The 22193-nt window shown below is 43.8% G+C and overlaps 1 protein-coding gene and 1 non-coding gene across 3 annotated transcripts in view; both read right to left on the bottom strand.

Moving 5' to 3' along the window:
* Positions 1 to 6862: 6862 nt before the first annotated feature.
* CUNH1orf158 (chromosome unknown C1orf158 homolog) overlaps positions 6863 to 22193 on the bottom strand; it is a 28097-nt gene continuing 12766 nt past the window's right edge. The window contains exons 2-4 of one of the 2 annotated variants that reach the window (XM_040263974.1): positions 17677 to 17790; positions 8797 to 8974; positions 6863 to 7265 (exon numbers count right to left, since the gene is read on the bottom strand). In XM_040263974.1, coding sequence (XP_040119908.1) covers positions 7081 to 7265; positions 8797 to 8974; positions 17677 to 17790 — 477 coding nt within the window. In that variant the 3' untranslated portion in view covers positions 6863 to 7080. The remainder of the gene's footprint in view (positions 7266 to 8796; positions 8975 to 17676; positions 17791 to 22193) is intronic. The other variant, XM_040263975.1, reaches the window with a different exon arrangement.
* LOC120880700 lies at positions 19778 to 19884 on the bottom strand. The gene has a single exon (XR_005725102.1). It is a non-coding gene; the product is annotated as a U6 spliceosomal RNA (small nuclear RNA).

Below are 22193 nucleotides of genomic sequence, written 5' to 3'. Positions count from 1 at the left end.
AGCCTACCAGGCTCCTCCGTCCATGGGATTTTCCAGGCAAGAGTACTGGAGTGGGGTGCCATTGGCTTCTCCGAGAGAAAAGCATGCTCAGCAACAAAGACCCAGCTCGACCAAATATTAAATAATTTAAAAAAATAGTAAAAAGAGAGTGGCTCAGAGGAGACAGTGTCACCTTAGTTTTTTTCTCAGACAGTTGGGATCAGCACAGCAAACTTCATGAAAAGATGAAAACTAAGATGTGAGAAAAGAAAAAACTGTGAATCCTGTGATCAAGACTTTTTCCCCAAGACTGTGAGGCACTGAAGATGGGTACTGTGGGCTCTTGGGAGCTTGGAGTCAGAGAAGAAATAAACCCGGGTCATTCCCAGATAACCCTGCCATCCAGAGACAGCTGCTACCAGGAGAGGGTTTTTTAATTTATTTATGTATTATTCTCACTGAGTAATTATTCTCATTTTCCATTTGGAAAATGTCCCCAGTCATTTTTCAGGGGTCTTATGAGACAAACTATAATTTTATTGTCCCCTTTCCAATTATAATCAGCTCATTACTGTTTCCTCAGACTAGATTTATCTAAATTCAACACAGACTCTGATCAAGGTGAAGCCATTAGGCACAGAAAAAAATAATATTCTGTTTTTATCTTCTTAAATAACAACACCTTTCCTGCACTAAATACAGAAGCTCTTATTGGTGTTTAACATTCTACCACTCAGGGATGACTCTCACTTTGGGATGCATCACACAAAGATTCCTTTATGTATTGTTATACATAAAAGGAGATCCTTTCTCCATCTTCAAGAATTGTCCATGCCTCTCTTCCATCCCACTTATTTGATGATCATACTATTCTTGTATACCTCTGGCCACCAAGATGAAGACTCTCTGAAGGGTGTTCTCCCTCTTGGTAATTTTGGGGAAGACTCCTTTCACCATATCCTCCCATGGATATAAATAAGCTTTGCATGCATGCGTGCTCGGTCATGTCCGACGCTTTGCAACCCCATGTACTGCAGCCCACCAGGCTTCTCTGTTCATGGGGTTGGAATGGGTTGTCATTTTTTCCTGCAGGGGATCTTCCCAACCCCAGGATTGAACCCTTGTCTCTTGACTCTTTTGTATTCGCAGGAAGATGCTTTACCACTGTGCCACCTGGAAGCAATGCGTTTGTGTAAAGAGGGTTAAATTGGATTCTACTCAAAAGACACTTTAAACCCCATATCATCAACCCTTTTATAATTACCTGTAATATGTTTGTACATTTGGAAACCTCAGCAGTAGCCACTGGAAAACATCAGTTTTCATTCCAATACCAAAAAGGGCAATGCCAAAGAATGTTCAAACTACTATATAACTGTACTCATTTTATATGCTTTTGAACTGTGATGTTGGAGAAGACTCTTGAGAGTCCCTTGAACTGCAAGGAGATCCAACCAGTCAATCCTAAAGGAAATCAGACCTGAATATTCATTGGAGGGACTGATGCTGAAGCTGAAGCTCCAATACTTTGGCCACCTGATGCGAAGAACTGATTCACTGGAAGAGACCCTAATACTGGGAAAGATTGAAGATAGGAGGAGAAGGGGACAACAAAGGATGAGATGGTTGGATGGCATCACCAACTCAATGGACATGAGTTTGAGCAAGCTCCAGGAGATGGTGAAGGGCAGGGAAGTCTGGCTTGCTGCAGTCCTTGGGGTTGCAAAGAGTCTGACTTGACAGAATGACTGAACAACAACAACAACACACGCTAGTCCACAGAGGGGGACTGACACAGGAGGCACCACATTCTTAGCTGCTTGCAAGAGGCTTGGGTGTGGGTGTGGAGGAAACAAAGAGGAGGGTGGCCATTAGAAAGTTGGTTGGTCCACCAGGGCCTTGTCTTCTCTTTATGGTGATGGATTGTTATGAACTGAATGCTTGTTCCCCATCCATTACTTCAAATGCCATACACACACCCCAACACACACCCCACAAATACATATATGGAAGCTTTAATCTGTAGTAGGATGAGATTTGAGTTACCATAGGAGGTAACTAGATTTGTATGAGGTAATGGAAGTAGAGTCCCATTTTAGCTTTAGTGCCCTTAGAAGGGAATGAAGAGTCCTGCGTTCCCCACCCCCCAAAATGTGAAGAAAGTAGGAAACTGGCTCCGTCCACAACCAGATCACAGTGCCTCCGTGATCTCAGGCTTCACGCCTTCAGAATCATAATAGATAATCTTTTCTGTTTAAGTCATTCAGTCCTTGGTATTCTGTTATAATAGCCTGATTTGACTAAAACATGTGTGAATGGGATTGAAGGAACATATGGGAAGGTGTAAGGTCTTCGTGGCCACATGATTTTTTCCTTTGGCCAAATCACCCAAACACAGTAAGTAGGTGGTATGTCCAGAGTAGGCTAAAGGAAAATTCAGTTCAAGTGATTGTCTTTATAATGTGATCTATTCTTGTATAACATTCTCTGTGGCTATAACAATCATTCTTTCATTCATTATTTCAGGTCATTTCTTACAAAGATTTATTATATTCTTGGGATTCCACTAGGCCTAAATGAGTTTTGGAAGTGAAAGTTACATGGATCCAACATTTACTGAAATGAAACCCACCACATAGGTTTAACAGAAGCTTATAAGTAACAGAAATTCTCAAGTTTGTGTCACAGAACAGCAGATAAAGGAACAACTTGTTTAAAACCATCTTCTTGTAAGCTGTCTTCACCTGTTCAGATGGCCTTCATTGTTCTGAAAAATTGCATACCCTAAGAACTTCCCATAGCTTCAGCTCAGTTCCGTTGCTCAGTCATTTCAGACTCTTTGCAACCCCATGGACTGCAGCATGCCAGGCTTCCCTGTCCATCACCAACTCCCAGAGCTTACTCAAACTCATGTCCATTGAGTCAGTGATGCCATCCGGCAATCTCATCCTCTGTCATCCTCTGCTCCTCCCACCTTCAATCTTTCCCAGCATCAGGGTCTTTCCCAATGAGTCAGTTCTTTGTATCAGGTGGCCAAAGTAATGGAGTTTCAGCTTCAGCATCAGTCCTTCAAATGATTCAGGACTGATTTCCTTCAGGATGGACTGGTTGGATCTCCTCGCTGTCCAAGTGACTCTCAAGAGTCTTCTCCAACACCACAGTTCAAAAGTGTCAATTTTTTGGTGCTCAGCTTTCTTTATAATCTAACTCTCACATCCTTACGTGACTACTGGAAAACCATAGCTTTGACTAGACGGACCTTTGTTGGCAAAGTAATGTCTCTGCTTTTTAATGTGCTGTCTAGGTTGGTCATAACTTTTCTTCCAAGGAACAAGCGTCTTTTAATTTCACCATCTGCAGTGATTTTGGAGCCCCCCAAAATTAAGTCTCTCACTGTTTCCTCTGTTTCCCCATCTTTTCGCCATGAAGTGTTCGGACCTGATGCCATGATCTTAGTTTTCTGAATATTGAGTTTTAAGCCAACTTTTTCACTAAAAAAAATCTTGCCTGCCAATACAGGAGACATAAGAAACGAGGGTTCGATTCCTGGGTCGCGAAGATCTCTTGGAGGAGGGCATGGTAACCTACTCCAGGATCCTTGACTGGAGAACCCCATGGACAGAGGAGCCTGGTGGGCTACATCCATAGGGTCGAAAAGAGTCCGACATGACTGAAGAGACAGCGCAGCAGAGAGAAACGCTGACCCTGAAGCCATAGCCAACTGTAAGTAATTGGCAAATTCGCCACCAGAGGGCAGGCTTGTCCCAGCCAGTAGGCGGCTGCTGCTGCTGCTGCTAAGTCGCTTCAGTCGTGTTCGACTCTGTGCGACCCCAGAGACGGCAGCCCATCAGGCTCCCCTGTCCCTGGGATTCTCCAGGCAAGAACACTGGAGCGGGTTGCCATTTCCTTCTCCAATGCATGAAAGTGAAAAGTGAAAGTGAAGTCGCTCAGTCATGTCCGACTGCGAACCCATGGACTGCAGCCTACCAGGCTCCTCCGCCCATGGGATTCTCCAGGTAAGAGTACTGGAGTGGGGTGCCATTGCCTAGGCTAAACTCTAGAAAGTGGGTCGTGGGGTGCACCCAGGGTTTTCTTTTAAGATGCTGGCTTCCACAGTCAAAGCATCACATCTTGGCAGAGGAAATGGCTAGCACGTGGGTCTCTGCCCCAGATTCCGGTTGTCACTGTGGCCTTGGTTGTTGCAAAGGCCTGTGGTCTTCCAGTGTCAAACAATAGCCCTGACGTTTATGGAGGGTTTATTCTGCACCAAGCTCTGGGCTCAGTGGTTTTATCTGAGTTAGAGATCATATGGTACCCATTCAGAACAGCAGAGATAGATTCAGAGAGGGGTAGTGACTTCCTCCAAGGCACACAGCCTGCAAGTGGTGGAAATGGAAGTTCTGTTCGTCAGTGCTCTTGAATACTGCACTGTGCTGTCCCAGTGCCCAACAGTGCGATGCACCTTTTGAGCTTTCTAATAAAATACTGGAGTCATAGGCTCCTGTCTTATAGGAGGAATCATGAAAGAGCATGAAGTTCAGATGTTTTCCTTGTTTTCTCTGAAGAATCTGTTATTCCAGAAACTGCCCAGATGAAATAAAAATGGAGTAGTTATGTCCCCCAACCAGCAGCATCAGAATCTCTTGAGAACTTGTTCTAAAAGTGATTCTTTCCCCTCTGCAGACCTGTTGATCCAGAAACTCAGAGGGCGGGACCAACAATGGAATTTTAGGAAGTAGCTCCTCCAACCTCCACATCTGCCAGAGATGCTGAGGCTTCTTTTTTTGAGAGTCCAGGTAAAGCAAGGATGTAGGAAAAAGATCTTCTCTGGCTCAATTCCTCCCTTCTTTACACTCCGTCAGAGAAGGTCAGGAAATTCTCCACCAAATAGACCACTGCTATAGGTGGATGAGCCTAACTGTTAATCTGATAGCACTGTTTTAGTCTGACTTTTGAATGCTCAGTGATCCAGCTCAGGTTCTTCTGGTCACTGCAGTGTTAACAGCCATTTTTCAGAGTGTGCATGCGTGTGTGTGTAAAGTCATGGGACACTGACCACATCGGGCAGCCATAGCCTCTGGAATCCACTCAGTCCCACCTCCATCCCCAACCATTGTCCCTCCACCTTCTCAAATGCCTGGAAAGGACTAGCTACATGATTGAGGTCTAAGGGATGCAACATGTACTGAGCCCAGAGAACTCCTGCCTGGTGTCCAGGCTGCAGATAAAAAAATCCCCACCCTTAGAATGACCACATCCTCATCCCTGGACTATGTGAATAAAATTGTTTATATTCAAGAGGAACTTGGCAGCTGTGATGAAGGATTTTGAGATGTGGGGATGACGCTGATTCTCCAGTGGGCCTGATGCATTCACAGGGTCCTTAGTGAGGGAGACAGACAGGAATGAAGATGCTACGCCGCAGTCTCTGGATGTGGAGGAAGTGGCCAGGAGTCAAAGAATGCAGGTGCCCCCAGAAGCTGGAAAAGGCAAGGAAATAACTCACCCCTAGAGCCCCCCAGAGTCTCCTGTGGACTTTTCATTTTTAGAGCTGTAGTTAAAGCTCTGTTTTTTTCCAGTAGTCATGTATGGATGTGAGAATTGGACCATAAAGAAAGCTGAGCACCAAAGAATGGATGCTTTTGAGCTGTGGTATTGGAGTGGACTCTTGAGAGTCTCTTGGATAGTAAGGAGATCAAACCAGTCAATCCTAAAGGAAATCAGTCCTGATTATTCACTGGAAGGACTGATGCTGAAGCTGAAACTCCATTACTTTGGCCACCTGCTGGGAAGAACTGACTCTTTGAAAAATACCCTGATGCTGGGAAAGATTGAAGGCGGGAGGAGAAGGGGACTACAGAGGATGAGATGGCTGGATGGCATCACCAACTCAATGGACATGAGTTTGCGTAAGCTTTAGGAGTTGGTGATGGACAGGGAAGCCTGGCATGCTGCAGTCCATGGGGCCACAAAGAGTTGGACACGACTGAGCGCCTGAACTGAACTGAACTGAAGGGACTAAATCTGTGTTGCTTTAAGACACTGAGTTCATGGTATTTGTTTCAGCAGCAATAAGGACTTTCTGGGCCTTTACCTAACCTGCGACGCTCCTTCCCACCTTGGAGCCTCACACAAGCCATCCTGCAGCCTGAGCCACCCTGGCTGCCCTCTCTACCTGTCCCTGCACCTGACTGGTCCCTCTCAGCCTTCTAGTCTCAGCCTAAATGTCTCCTCTGCAGGGAAGCCCTCCCTGACCAGGTCATGTCCTCATGGCCCCCAGGACTGCTGTCATGGACCCCTTTACTTCAGCACACCTCAGGCAGCTCCCTTAGGACCCCACTGGCCCCCTGATTCCCCACCTCTGTGAGCCTACCCCCTGATATCACCCTTTCACATCAGTATTTGTGTGACATCCCTTTCCTGCTGTACTGAAGGCTCTGAGACCAGAGGCTGGCCTGACCATGGTTCAGAGGAGGTCTGTGGGATGAATGGAAGGTGGAGGGGGTGTGAGGGGGCCACCTGGCTCCAGCTCAGCTGTCCCTTGTGTCTTCACCACAATCTTCCTCTATTCCCTATCCTCCCATCAGTCATTCATTCAACAAACTCTACTCCTGGAGGGAAAGTAGCAAGTTGTGAGAATTTGGTATCATGTTACTTCTCTGGGCCTCAGTTTTCCCTTGTGTGAAATGAGGGAACTTGGAGAAGGAAATGGCAACCCACTCCAGAGTTCTTGCCTGGAGAATCCCAGGGACGGGGGAGCCTTTTGGGCTGCAGTCTATGGGGCTGCACAGAGTCGGACACGACTGAAGTGACTTAGCAGCAACAGCAGCAGGGGTCCTTCCATTTCTCCTGACATACAAGTGTTTCTTCTGCACACATGTGATACCTTGTGTCAAAGGATTTATTTGTGAGATGAAAAAGAAAGGAACCTGTAGGTTTAGAGGAAGGACTGGAACCATAAAACAGACCATGATTTCAAAGGCCCCTCGGGTGAGCTTGATTTAAAACTCTGGGTGTATCTGCAGCTGCCTGCTGTCTGGCAGGTGATCTCCAGGTGGGTCTCCAGGTGGCCCCACCTGTGCTGTGATGGGGTGACAGATCTCAGAAGTGTGGGACAGGCTGCAGGCGAGGGGGAGGCACCGGAATCGCATGCTCCCTCTGGGACATGGCACCTGCTGGTGGTCTGGGGTAGGAGGAAGTGTAAATGCTCTCTCGGAGGGTGGCCTCTGGTGGTGGGAACCATTTCTGCTTCAACTGTTCGTAGAGTCCGTAGTTTGTAGGGGGACCTGCAAGACAAACCAGAATCTGGGTGAACAAGGCTTAGAGGAGGAGGCCAGCATCCTCGGGACAGGAGAATGAATGGCTGGACTCTGGAGGTTCCCCAGGCTGCTGGACCAGGCACCTGGATTGTCAGTGCACCCGAGGGGAGAGAGAGTAGTAGCAGGTGTGTTCTCATTCATGCCCAACTCTTTGCAACCCCATGGACTGTAGCCCACCAGGCTCCTCTGCTCATGGAATTTCCCAGACAAGAATATTATAGGGAGTTGCCATTTCCTTCTCCCAGGGATCATCCCAACCCAAGGATCGAACTCAGGTCAGAGGTTTACAAGAAAGTGCTGGTCCTGCCAACCCCTGAAGTTCTCAGTGTGTACTCAGGAGGGACCAGACATTGCTGGAGACCTTGGACAATTCAGCTTGATGACTTGACTGAGCATGACCCCATCACCTCCTGGGTACTCACTGACCCAGCCCAGTTGGGAAGAGTATGTGCTCGGGAGAGTGATCTGCAGGAGAAACTCTTACAGAGAAATGCACTGTAACAAGCAGCTCGCCCTCTACCCAATATCCCTTCATATCCAAGGGTAGAACTGCAGAAAGATAAGAGCAAAGTGTGGTGGAAGCTTGCAATGGATGTTAGATCAAGTCACTCTCCCGGCAAATCCAAGCAAAGTCTTATTTCTGCGGGAAGGACACAGCCACACTCTGGTGAGCCCCTCCCTGGACCTCCTCTACCCCTGATGTGAATCTTTTTCGCTTGCTATGCCCTCCCTCCCCGGGAACACTCTTCCTCCCGGTTCCTGCATAGCTCCCTCCTTCTCAACCCAGATCTCCTCCACAAAGACCGTCCCACGTCATCCCACCCAAATGAGAATCAACATACCTGCCTCACTTTCTCCCCGTTACCCGCTGGTTTTCTTTTCTATGTACCACACATCCTAGTCCAATATGATAGTGTTTACTAGATCTTAGGTTGTCTTATTCATCGATAATATCGTCTTTTTTAAATTAATTAATTTATTTTAATTGGAGGCTAATTACTTTACAATATTGTGGTGGTTTTTGCCATACATTCACAAGAATCAGCCATGTGTACATGTGTCCCCGTCGATAAAATCTTCTATGTCTCTTCACTGGGGTATAAATTCCCTGAGGGCAGGAATTCCTCCCTATTTGTCACTGCTGTGTCTCCAGGTGCTTCAATAGGGCAGGCACCTGGGCAGTACTCAGTCGGAATTGATGAAGTAGATGATGAATCTAAGTGTGCCGCGATGCTGCTCTCTATCACCTGTGCTCCAGGTAAACATGCTGCTGCAGGTGAGGGCTTCATCACACAGCAACGTCATCCAGCATCACAGGGAGAGGGTGGGTGACCTGGGGGGTAAATAGGACTCTTCCCTTACCTTCTCATTCTAATGCTTTGCTGGAGTCAGGGTCACCTGCTTGGGTCCTCCCACTAAGGTGGGCACACCTCAGCCCTATGTGCTTATGAACCTCTTAGAGCCCAGTAAAGGGGATGATCCTAAAAGATAAAAATACCGAGTAGAGGGAAGTCGGCTTTCTCTGGGAGCCACAGCAGCTTATGTCTGTTCCATGTGCGGATCTCCGGCAAGCCTGGGTGATAGTTATGCCGATTGTAATGGTCGTCGTAGGTGCTGATCAGATAGCGCTGTGAGGGCTCCTGGTGGTGGGTGATCAGGTGTTTGTATGGGAGCCCCTGGAAAGACAGTGCATGTGTTACCAGTTGGAGCAAGGCATCCATCTGGCTGTGGCTGGAGGCAGAAGCTGCCCGCTATGCAGTCTGTGGTGCTGATGGAGAGGGTCCCCACTATGGAGATGTGTCTGCCTGAGGCCTGGAGAGCACCAGTGGGAGACACATTTGTCTGCCCCACCCCAACATGGCTCACCTTCAAAGACACACCCCAGTTTGGCAGCAGTCAGGTCTCTGTATGAGAGGTCCCCAGCCAAGTCAACTCACCCTGAAAATGACTAAGGGGACACATTGAAATAAAAGTCAAGACACCCAGCTGAACAAGAAGAGCCTGTGCTATCTCATTGCATGCCCCTGTGATCTGAAATTACCCCCCTTTGATTAGTCTTGAGTTTCATCCATCCAAGTGTCTATTTCCAAGGCAAGTGAAGGATACTATACGGTGAGCCTGACATCTGTACCTTCTATTTCCATCAGTTACTATGGGAAGAGTCAGAGAATGCTCCATAAATTGCCTTGTCCTCCAAAGTATTTAAGTCTCCCTTAGCTGGAAACTCAGTGAGTGATTTCTTCGGTGGGGAGAAATTACAAGGAGAAGAAAGCCTTGTTCTCCTGACACTGGGACATTTGCCTGAATCACTGCTTTTCCTAAGAAAATCCTCTTGGTCCTAAAAGGGAATCCTAGGGGCCTGGTCTGATTTACAGGGGAGTATAACGTGGATTCCCAGGCTCCTCCTCTTGTCTGGAGCAGATGGGGAGGTCCACGTCTGCTATGGCCTAAGTACACTGGCTGCACCCAGTATTTCAAATGGTGGCTCCATAAACCAGTCAGATCACAATGCCAGAGGAAGTCAAGGGGGATGGGCACAGACATTAAGCTGGAGTTCCTAAGATCCGCATCACCAGATCTGGATGTCTGGAGTATATTTCTGAGGTCAGGAAAAGCAAGTTCCCATCAACCAAGGGAAATTCTGAAGAGGCAACACAGTGGGGGAAGAAGAGAAGCCAGGAGGGATTTTCTAACTGTTTCTCTTGGTTTGGGGCACAGTCCTACCTTCTTGATCATATAGACAAGATTTTTGTTTCAGTTAGAAAAAGTTGGCTTAAAAATCAACATTCAGAAAATGAAGATTATGGCATCTGGTCCCATCACTTCAAGGCAAATAGATGAAAGAAAAGTGGAAGCATTGACAGATTTTATTTCCTTGGGCTCCAAAATCACTGTGGATAATGACAGCAGCCATGAAATTTAAAGATACTTGCTCACTGGAAGGAAAGCTAGACAGAATATTAGAAAGCAGAGACATCACTTTGCTGACAAAGGTCCATATAGTCAAAGCGGTGGTTTTTCCAGTAGTCATGTATGGATGTAAAACTTGGACCATACAGAAGGCTGAGTGCTGAAGAATTGATGCTTTTGAATTGTGGTGCTGGAGAAGACTCTTGAGAGCAAGGACATCAAACCAGTCAATCCTTAAGGAATTCAACCCAGAATACACATTGGAAGGACTGATGATGAAGCTGAAGCTCCAATACTTTGGCCACCTGATGCGAAGAGCCCACTCATTGGAAAAGACCCTGATTTGGGGAAAGACTGAAGGCAAAAGGAGAAGAAGGTGTCAGAGGCTGAGATGGTTAGATAGCATCACTGACTCAATGGACGTGAATCTAAGCAAACTCCTGGAGATAGTGAAGGACAGGGAAGCCTGGCATGCTGCAGTCTATGGGGTCACAAAGAGTTGGACATATTTTAGCAACTGAGCAACAATAACAACTGTAAGCTGGCAGAGAGGACTGCCTTTGTTTTTGTCTGTTTGTTTCTTATTGCTCTAGGTCTTCATTGCTGTGCACAGGCTTTCTCTCCCTGCAGCGAGAAGGGGCTACTCTTCGTTGCCGTGCACAGGCTCCTCTTTGCAGTGGCTTCCTTTGTTACAGAACATGGGCTCTAGAGCACATTGGCCTCAACAGTGACAGCATGAGGGCTCAGGAGTTGTGACACACAGGCTTAAGAGCCCAATGGCATGTGGAACTTCTCGAATTCCAAGGATCTAATCTGTGTTCCCTGCATTGGCAGGCGGATTTTTATCCATTGTACCACCAGGGAAGTCTGAGACAACTAACTGCCTTTGAAAGAAGAGATTATCACTTACAATTCCTAAGAGAAGGGGTATGTCACATCTCACAGGACCACATGGGAAGCACCAGGGTGAGTCAGGAGACAGAAGGAGTGAAGAGAGCATGGTCCAGAGTCTTCATTCTGGTTTCTGTGAAATGAAAATATCTCCTGCCATATTAATTAACAGGAGATACACAGCCATCGATGATTTCTGCCTTCTAAATGTAAATAAGGGCTCTCAAAACCGATCCAGCAGATATGGCCACCACCACCACCTCCTCTCCCCACCATGGTAATTCCAGAGGAGTTCAGGGGAATGCAAGAAACAAGGGAAACAAGAAAACAGGATTGGCCCCAGATAGCTGAGGTGCATGTGAAAGGAATGGATTCAGTAAGCCAAGGGGCTTGCATCTTCCCATACACAGAATGCTAAATTCCTTAACTTGATACTTGATCTCTGATGCTCAGACTGCCTGCTCCTTTTGTTGCAAATTTGAATATAGCCTTACTTGCCTCCTGCTTGCTTGGAGCAGCAGTTTTCCCAGAGCTATTGAGATGCTGTCTCCCGGGCTCAGAGTCCTAAACATTTGCACCAAATAAAATTACTCTTTACTTTCAGGTTGTGACTATTTTTTAGTCGACACTTTTAACACACTATGGGCAAGGCAGGGTGGGCAAGTTTGAGAGGTGTAGGATTGCAAAATTCCAATAATTCCAGGGTATCTCTGGTTGTCAGTGCCTGGCTCTGGAGAAGGGGATGTTGGCCTGGCATGTGAGCCTTAGATAAAGGAGGTGGTTGGAGGGATGGCTGTGAATTGGTTAGTTTGCATCTGAAAGGCAGGCAAGTTGTGTATTATCCCTAGGAATTAGCCCTGGGAGGGAGAGCCTTGCCAGGATTAGCTAAATCCCTAAAATATCAAAGTATCATTAAATACAGAAAATTTAAAAACATGATTAATACATCTGCCAAGGGGATAAAATAAACAGGGTGACAATATATATCCTTGACATACTCCTTTCTCGATTTGGAACCAGTCTGCAGTTTCATGCCCAGTTCTAACTGTTGCTTCCTGACCTGCATACAGATTTCTCAAGAGGCAGGTCAGGTGGTCTGGTATTCCCATCTCTTGAAGAATTTTCCATAGTTTGTTGTGATCCACACAGTCAAAGGCTTTGGCATAGTCAATAAAGCAAAAATAGATGTTTTTCTGGAACTCTCTTGCTTTTTCCATGATCTAGTAGATGTTGGCAATTTGACCTCTGGTTCCTCTGCCTTTTCTAAAACCAGCTTGAACATCTGGAAGTTCACGATTCACGTACTGTTGAAGCCTGGCTTGGAGAATTTTGAGCATTACTTTACTAGCGTGTGAAATGAGTGTAACTGTGTGGTAGTTTGAGCATTCTTTGGCATTGCCTTTCTTTGGGATTGGAATGAAAACTGACCTTTTCCAGTCCTGTGGCCACTGCTGAGTTTTCCAAATTTGCTGACATATTGAGTGCAGCACTTTCACAGCATCATCTTTCAGGATTTGAAAGAGCTCAACTGGAATTCCATCACCTCCACTAGCTTTGTTCGTAGTGATGCTTCCTAAGGCCCACTTGACTTCACATTCCAGAATGTAAGGCCTACTTGACTTCGCATTCCAGGATGTCTGGTTCTAGGTAAGTGACCACACCATCCTGATTATCAGGTCATGAAGATCTTTTTTGTACAGTTCTTCTGTGTATTCTTGCTACCTCTTCTTAATATCTTCTACTTCTGTTAACTCCATACCATTTCTGTCCTTTATTGAGCCCATCTTTGCATGAAACATTCCCTTGATATCTCTAACTTTCTTGAAGAGATCTCTAGTCTTTCCCACTCTATTGTTTTCCTCTGTTTCTTTGCACTGATACCTGAGGAAGGCTTTCTTATCTCTCCTTGCTATTCTTTGGAACACTGCATTCAAATGGGTATATCTTTCCTTTTCTCCTTTGCTTTTCACTTCTCTTCTTTTCACAGGTATTTGTAAGGCCTCCTCAAACAGCCATTTTGCTTTTTTGCATTTCTTTTTCTTGGGGATGGTCTTGATCCCTGTCTCCTGTACAATGTCACGAACCTCTGTCCATAGTTCATCAGGCACTCTGTCTATCAGATCTAATCCCTTGAATCTATTTCTCACTTCCACTGTATAATTCTAAGGGATTTGATTTAGGTTATACCTGAATGGTTTAGTGGTTTTCCCTACTTTCTTCTATTTAAGTCTGAATTTGGCAATAAGAAGTTCATTATTTGAGTCACAGTCAGCTCCCAGTCTTATTTTTGCTGACTGTATAGAGCTTCTCCATCTTTGGCTGCAAAGAACTGGACATGGAAAAACAGACTGGTTCCAAATAGCAAAAGAAGTACGTCAAGTCTGTATATTGTCACCCTGCTTATTTAACTTATATGCAGAGTACATCATGAGAAACACTGGGCTGGAAGAAGCACAAGCTGCAATCAAGACTGCCAGGAGAAATATCAATAACCTCAGATATGCAGATGACGCCACCTTTATGGCAGAAAGTGAAGAAGAACTAAACAGCTTCTTGATGAAAGAGAAAGAGGAGAGTGAAAAAGTTGGCTTAAAGCTCAACATTCAGAAAATGAAGATCATGGCATCTGGCCCCATGGCAAACAGATGGAGAAACAGTGACAGACTTTACTTTTTAGGTTCCAAAATCACTGCAGATGGTGACTGCAGCCATGAAATTAAAAGATGCTTACTCCTTGGAAGGAAAGTTATGACCAACCTAGATAGCATATTAAAAAGCATAGATATTACTTTACCAACCATGGTCCATCTAGTCAAGGCTCTGTGTTTTCCAGTGCTCATGTATGGATATGAGAGTTGGACTATAAAGAAAGCTGAGCACCAAAGAATTGATGCTTTTGAACTGTGGTGTTGGAGAAGACTCTTGAGAGTCCCTTGAACTGCAAGGAGATCCAACCAGTCCATCCTAAAGGAAATCAGTTCTGAATATTCATTGGAAGGCCTGATGCTGAAGCTGAAATTCCAATACTTTGGCCACCTGATGCGAAGAGTTGACTCATTGGAAAAGACTCTGATGCTGGGAAAGATTGAAGGTGGGAGGAGAAGGGGATGACAGAGGATGAGATGGTTGGATGGCATCACCGACTCAATGGACATGAGTTTGAGTAAACTCTGGGAGTTGGTGATGGACAGAGAGGGCTGGCATGCTGCCATCCATGGGGTCACAAAGAGTTGGACATGATTGAGTGATTGGACTGACTGACTGAAGGGGATAAAAATCCCATCGATTCATAGTCACTTTGAAGAGCTGAAGGGAGAAGAGTTAAGTGGGATGGAGATGGAAAAGGAGGCTTTGGCAGTGGGGGAATACAGGATGAAGGATCCAGAAGAGCTGATAGAACTGAAGTAGCCATGTGAAAATGATGCTGTGTCCAGGCACACAAGCAGACTATTTGAACAGAGTCCCTAGGAATGAATCTCACATTGCTTGGTTCTATTTTGTGTGTGTGTTGGAGGAGATATCTTAATTTTCACCAGATTATATGTGTGTGATTGATTATCCCTTACATCAGGGTTTGTCATGGGGAAGCAAAGGTCTTTTAAAAAGGGCCCCTGATGTGTATTGAGATCTAGGCCACATACCTCATGCACATTGATGGTTAGGAACAGGGAGCCTCAGATTGTGTGTTCTAATTTTGACTTCTTTGTATTAAAATGCAACTAGGAATAAATCTACCGTATGACCCAGCAATCCCACTACTGGGCATAAACCCTGAGAAAACCACAATTCTAAAAGACACATGTATCACCAATGTTCATTGCAACACTATTTGCAATAGCCAAGACATGGAAGCAGCCTAGTTGTCCATCAAAGATGGATGGATAAAGAAGATGTGGTAAATATACAATGAAATATTACACTGCCATAAAAAAAAGAATGAATTTGAGTCAGTTCCAGTGAGGTGGATAAAACTAGAGCCTGCTTTATGGAGTAAAGTCAGAAAGAGAAAAACAAATATAGCATATTAACATGTATATACAGAATCTAGAATATATATAACACATACACACATATATAACACATATATAGCATATGGGAATATATATAACACATATTTATGAGAGGGAGGTCCCCACTCCAGTACTCTTGCCTGGAAAATCCCATGGATGGAGGAGCCTGGTAGGCTGCAGTCCATGGGGTCACTAAGAGTTGGACACTACTGAGCGACTTCATTTTCACTTTTCACTTTCATGCATTGGAGAAGGAAATGGCAACCCACTCCAGTGTTCTTGCCTGGAGAATCCCAGGGATGGGGAAGCCTGGTGGGCTGCCATCTATGGGGTCACACAGAGTTGGACACGACTGAAGTGACTTAGCAGCAGCAGCAGGCATATCTATGGGTGATTCATGTTGAGGTTTGACAGAAAACAACAAAATTCTGTAAAGCAATTATCCTTCAATTAACAAATGGATAAAAATTTTAAAAAATAAAGCAGAAAGCAAATATAACATTAACACATATATATGAAATCTAGAAAAATTGTATTAATGAGCCTATTTGCAGAGAATGAAGGAGACACAGATATAGAGAATGGACTTGTGGACACAGTGAGGGAAGGAGAGGGTGGGACAAATAGAGGAAGTAGCATTGACATATATACACTATTGTGTGTTTTAAAATAGACAGCTGGTGGGAAGTTGCTATGTAACACAGGGAGCCCAGTCTGGCACTCTGTGATGACCTGGAGAGGTAGGATGAGGGGATGGGAGGGAGGCTCAAAGGGAAGGGATATATGTATGATTATGGCTGATTCACGTTGTTGTATGGCATAAACCAACACAACACTGTAAATAAATAAATAAATAAAGGAACTACAAAAATAAAATAAAATTGTATTTGTGTCTTCGGTGCAAACTAATGCTAGTGGTTGGCAGCCCCATGCACCAGTATGGTCCAGGAATGCCAGTGGGCCAGGGATGCTAACACAGAACTGAAGATCTGACACTGTTTATCCTAACATGAATTTCCAGATGCAGAAGTTGTCATTGCTGTTGTTCAGTCACTAAGTTGTGTCCAACTCTTTGCTACCCCACGCACTGCAGCACACCAGGCTTCCCTGTCCTTCACTATCTCCTGGAGTTTGCTCAAACTCATGTCCATTGAGTCAGTGATTCTATCCAGTCATCTCATCCTCTGCCATTCGCTTCTCCTTTTTCCTTCAAACTTTCCCAGCATCAGGGTCTTTTCCAGTGAGTCGGCTCTTCTCATCAGGTGACCAAAGTATTAGAGATCCAGCATCAGTCCTTACTGTGAATATTCAGGGTGGATTTCCTTTAGGGTTGCCCCATTTGATCTCCTTGCAGTACAAGGTAGATGAACAGTCAGCTCTGGCAGATGATAAAACAAGATCTGAGGAGCCTCCTTGCTTGTCTATTTGATTTGCTGACCAGCCCCTGCTCAGTGCCTTACCGACAAGCTACGGATTTTAGATGAGACACTCACCACCCTTGGGCACATTTTATCTAAAATGAGGGTGTTGAGCTGGACAATCCCTTGGGTCCCTTCCAGTTCTAAAATGCTCCATCCTGGTAAATATCCATCCCTCACCCAGAATTTAAGCAGAGGTAGGGTTATGTGGGAGCCTGGCAGGCTACAGATCATGGGGTTACATAAGAGTAGGACACGACTTAGTGGCTAAACAATAGCAACAATGATAGGGTTATGTGGGGTAGAAGTGAGGGGACAGACATCACCTCTATAAGCAGCAGACTGGCAGAAGAAGAACTTGGGGTAGCACCCAGATTGTAGTGAGAAAAGGGCATACTTGTGCACCCACTGGGTGAACACTTACAGGCTTATTCTCCCCAGGCTGAGCCTAGTGGGTGGCACCCACAATGGTTGATATAAGAGGAGGCTTTCTCTCCTGTTTCTGTAAGGGCCAGGATTCCTGAGCTTCCAACACTCTCTCACCTAATTTAATAAATGTCTCAAATGTGTGGTCTCGCACCTGGGAGGCAGGTTCTGAGGCTGCAGTGCTCTGCTTCCTGCTCTGGAGGCCTGGAACTCAACCACACTCACAAGTAGGCACTCAACGAGTGAGAGCAAACTGAATGGCCCCATGCTTTTCATATGAAAGAACAGAATGCTTGGCCATCAGTGATATTATGCAAACACTGTCTATGCAAACATCATCACTACTCACTTTTGGAGTGCCTTGTGTGATTCCTGACTACACTCACCCTAACTCAACATCTACCTTTGTTTTTTTCACACATCCGTTGCCTACCTCCTGTTGGAAGGGTATGGAAGGATGAGGGAAATGGCCCAGAAAAAGTGCTGGGATACCCAGCGAAGGAAATGCCACCTGCTTGAGATCAGGTGGACATCTGCCCACCCAGTGAATAAGGGTAAATGATATCAGCAGCCTCCCTGCACCACACGTGGCTGGGGTGGGTATTAATGAGACCACTCCTGTGTCCCCAAGAGAGAATTGAGCCTAGAAAGAGTCTGGTTGTTTAGTGTCTCCTGAGCACTGGGAGGGGGCCAGGCAGAGTGTGGGGCCCTGAGCCTTCTTACCTCAACTCTCCTCTTGCTGTACCACCTGGAGATCTGGTCAGGTCTGTGGCCTGGGAAGGGGATGTACTCTTTTCTGTAAATGGTCTGGGGGGGTTTCTCAGTGGCTTTTGTGAACTGAAAAAAAAAATGTTTTTTTCAGGACAGTTTCCGTGATGCCCCTTCTCAAACTTCCGCTGCACCCCCTCAGTTCCCAACCATTGGAAGCTGGGCAGAGAAAGGGCAAATAGACGTCCTGTACAATGTGGACTTTGATTGTACCCCCTCTCTTTCAGTACTTGAAAAGGAGTACATTCAGGGACTTGGCACTCCCGTCCAAGACCCCTTGGGAAAGCTGCCTGGTGTCACCTGGTCGCTCACGGTCTACACCTGTTCCCTGTCTCTCTTCTCACTCCCTGCCCCTCCTCCCTCCTGCTTGACTCTTCCCTTTCTTTTTCTTCTTTGTTTCTCACTCTTCCCAACTCTATGCTTTCTTTCCCCTGAAAATGAAAGTGTTAGAAGCTCAGTTGTGTCCAACTCCATGGACTGTAGCCCACCAGGCTCCTCTCTCCATGGAATTCTCCAGGAAAGAATACTGGAGTGGCCAGGGCCACCATGCCTTCCATGGTGTCCAGGGCTTTACCCAACTCGTCCTGGGATGGCATTGGCCCCTCTAAGTAGAGTGAGACACTGGGCACCCTCAAGCTTCTCCTTGGACTCACAGAAGAGGTGGCCCAAGTCCTCTGGAGCCCCACCATCACAGTTGAAATAGAAGCCCAGAGAGAGAGTTTCTGTTGATCAGTGGGTTCAGAAGCTGACTGCAAGTAACGCCAGAGAGGCACTCATGAGCCCTTTGAATTCCAACCACCAGTAGCACCCTGTGCAGGATGCCTCATCTAAACAACAAACGAAACAAAAATACAAACCCAATCATCAGCAGACAGGATTACCATCTCACTCAGCCTTGCCCATCAGAGGAAAAACAAACAAAGAAACAAAAACTCAGCACAAATCTCACCCTATATGAAGCTTACACAAACCACTGGACCAATCTTAGGAAGGCAGAAACCAAAAGAAGGATAGAATTCAACCTTGAAGCCTGGGAAAAGGAGAACTCAAACACAATAAGTTAAAAAAACAAATAATGAAAATGCAGAGAAATACTACACAAATGAAGTAACAAATTAGAAACACAGAAGTCCAAATAAATGAAGAGGAAATAAGTAAATGATCTGAAAAAGAATTCAGAATAATGATAGTAAAGATGATCCAAAACCTTGAAAACTAAATGGAGAAAATGAAAGAATCAATTAACAAAATCTAGAAGAATTAAAGAATAAACATAGAGAGACAAACAACACAATTACTGAAATTAAAACTAATCTGGAAGGAATCAATAGCAGACTATCTGAAGCAGAAGAACGAATTGGTGATCTGAAAGATAAAATGGTGGAAATAACTTCTGAAGAGCAGAATAAAGTAAAAAGAATGAAAAGAACTGAAGATAGTCTCAGAGACCTCTGGAACAATATCAAACACACCAACATTCAAATTATAGGGATCCCAGAAGAAGAAGAGAAAAAGAAAGGGTATGAGACAATTTTTTAAGAGATTATAGTTGAAAATTTCCCCAACATGGAAAAGGAAATAGTCAGTCAAGTCCAAGAGGCTCAAGGAGTCCCATACAGGAAAAACCCAAGGACAAACACTCCAAGACACATACTAATCAAACTAACAAGGACTAAACACAAAGAAAGAATATTAAAAGCAGCAAAGGAAAAACAAGTAACACACAAGGGAAACCCCATATGTTTAACAGCTGATCATTCAGCAGAAATTCTGCAGGCCAGAAGGGAATGGCAGGATATATTTAAAGTACTGAAAGGGAAAAAATCTACCACCAAGATTACTGTACCCAGCAAGAGTATCATTCAGAATTGATGGAGAAATAAAAAGCTTTTCAGACAAGCAAAAGTTAAGAGAATTCAGTACTACCAAACCAGCTTTATAACAAATATTAAAGGGATTTATATAGTAAAGAAATACAAGAGAAGGAAAAATACCTACAAAATCAACCCTAAAAGAATTTTTTTCATTCACTTTTTTATTCCCTTTATAAAATTATAAAAATATGGAACGCTTCACGAATTTGTGTGTCATCCTTGTGCAGGGGCCATGCTAATCTTCTCTGTATCATTCCAATTTTAGTATATGTGCTGCCGAAGCGAGCACGAAACCTAAAACAATTAAAAAAATGGGAATAGGAACATATATATCAATAATTACTTTAAATGTAAATGGATTAAATGTTTCAACCAAAAGACACAGACTGGTTGAATGAATACCAAATAAGACCCATATTTATGCTGTCTACAAGAAACACACTTCAGACCTAAAGATACATATAGAGTGAAAGTGAGAGGATGGAAAAATATATTCCAAGCAAATGGGAAGCAAAAGAAAGCTTGAGTAGCAATCCTCACATCAGACAAAATAGACCTTAAAATAAAGAAGATTACAAGAGATAAGGAGGGACACTACATAATGATCAAGGGATCAATCCAAGAAGAAGACATAACAATTGTAAATATCTATGCACCCAACATAGGAGCACCTCAATACATAAGACAAACACTAACAGAAATAAAAGGAGAAATTCACAGTAACACATTAATAGTAGGAGACTTTAACACCCCAGTTACCAATGGATAGATCATCAAAACAGAAAATTAATAAGCAAATGCAAGTCTTAAATGATACATTAGATGAGATGGACCTCATTGATATCGTCAGGACATTCCATCCAAATGCAGAAGAATACACCTTCTTCTCAAGTGCACATGGAACATTCTCCAGGATAGACCACATCTCAGGTCACAAATCAAACCTCAGTAAATTTAAGAAAATTGAAATCATATCAAGCATCTTCCCCAACCACAACACTATGAGACTAGATATCAATTACAGAAGAAAACTGTAAGAAACACAAACACATGGATATTAAACAATATGTTTCTAAATAACCAACAGGTTACTGAAGAAATCAAAAGAGAAATTAACATTTTTCTAGAAACAAATGACGATGAAAATATGACAACTCAAAACCTATGGGGTGCAGCAAAAGCAGTTCTAAGAGGGAAGTTTATACTAATAACAATCCTACCTCAAGAAACGAGAAAAACATCAAATAGACAACCTAACTTTACACCTAAAACAACTGGAAAAAGAAGAACAAAAAAAATTAGTAGAAGAAAAGAAATCATAAAGATATGAGCAGAAATACATGAAAAAGAAATGAAAGAAACAACAGTAAAGATTAATAAAACTAAAAGCTGGTTCTTTGAGAAGATAAATAAAATTGACAAACTTTTAGCCAGACACCTCAAGCAAAAAAGGAGAAGAATCAAATCAACAAAATTAGAAATGAAAAAGGAGAAGTTACAACAGACAGTGCAGAAATAACAAAGGATTATAAGAGACTATTATGAACAACTATATGGCAATAAAATGGATAACCTGGAAGAAATGGACAGATTCTTAGAAAAGTTCAATCTTGCAAGACTGAACCAGGAAGAAACAGAAATTAGGGACAACCCAATTACAAGCACTGAAATTGAAACTGTGATCAAAAATCTCTCAAAAAACAAAAGCCCAGGACCAGATGGCTTCACAGGAGAATTCTATCAAGCATTTAGAGAAGAGCTAATGCCTATCCTTCTAAAATGCTTTCATAAAATTGCAGAGGGAGGAACACTTCCAAACTCACTCTGGGAGGCCATCATCACCCTGATACCAAAACCAGACAAAGATAACACATGAAAAAGAAAACTACAGGCCAATATCACTGATGAAGATAGATGCAAAAATTCTCAACAAAATTTTAGCAAACAGACTTCAGCAATGCATCAAAAAGCTTATATACCATGATCAAGTTGGGTTTATTCCAGGGATGCAAGGATTCTTCAACATACACAAATCAATCAATGTGATACACCATATTAACAAATTGAAAGATGAAAACAATATGATAATCTCAATAATGCAGGAAAAGGCTTTGACAAAATTCAGCACCCATTTAGGATGGAAACTCTTCAAAAAATGGGCATAGAAGGAACCTACCTCAACATAGTAAAGGCCATATATGATGAGCCTACAGCAAACATTAGTCTCAATGGTGAAAAACTGAAAGCATTCCCCATAAGATCAGGAACAAGATGAGCATGTCCACTTTCACCACTATTATTTAACATAGTTCTGGAAGTCTAAGAAGCAAAAGAAATAAAAGGAATCCAGATTAGAAAAGAAGAAGTAAAGCTCTTTGTTTGCAGGTGACATGATACTGTACATAAAAAACCCTACAGAAATTACCAAAAAATTACTAGAGCTAACCAGTGAATTCAGCAAAGTTGCAGGATACAAAACCAATACACAGAAATCACTTGCATTTCTATATACTAACAATGAAACATCAGAAAGAGAAATTAAGGAATCAATCCCATTCACCATTGCAACTAAAAGAATTAAATATCTAGGAATAAACT

The sequence above is a fragment of the Oryx dammah genome, unplaced genomic scaffold, assembly GCF_014754425.2.
Source record: "Oryx dammah isolate SB20612 unplaced genomic scaffold, SCBI_Odam_1.1 HiC_scaffold_21, whole genome shotgun sequence".
Taxonomy (NCBI): Eukaryota; Metazoa; Chordata; class Mammalia; order Artiodactyla; family Bovidae; genus Oryx; species Oryx dammah.
This window is presented reverse-complemented; position numbering and strand designations above follow the sequence as displayed.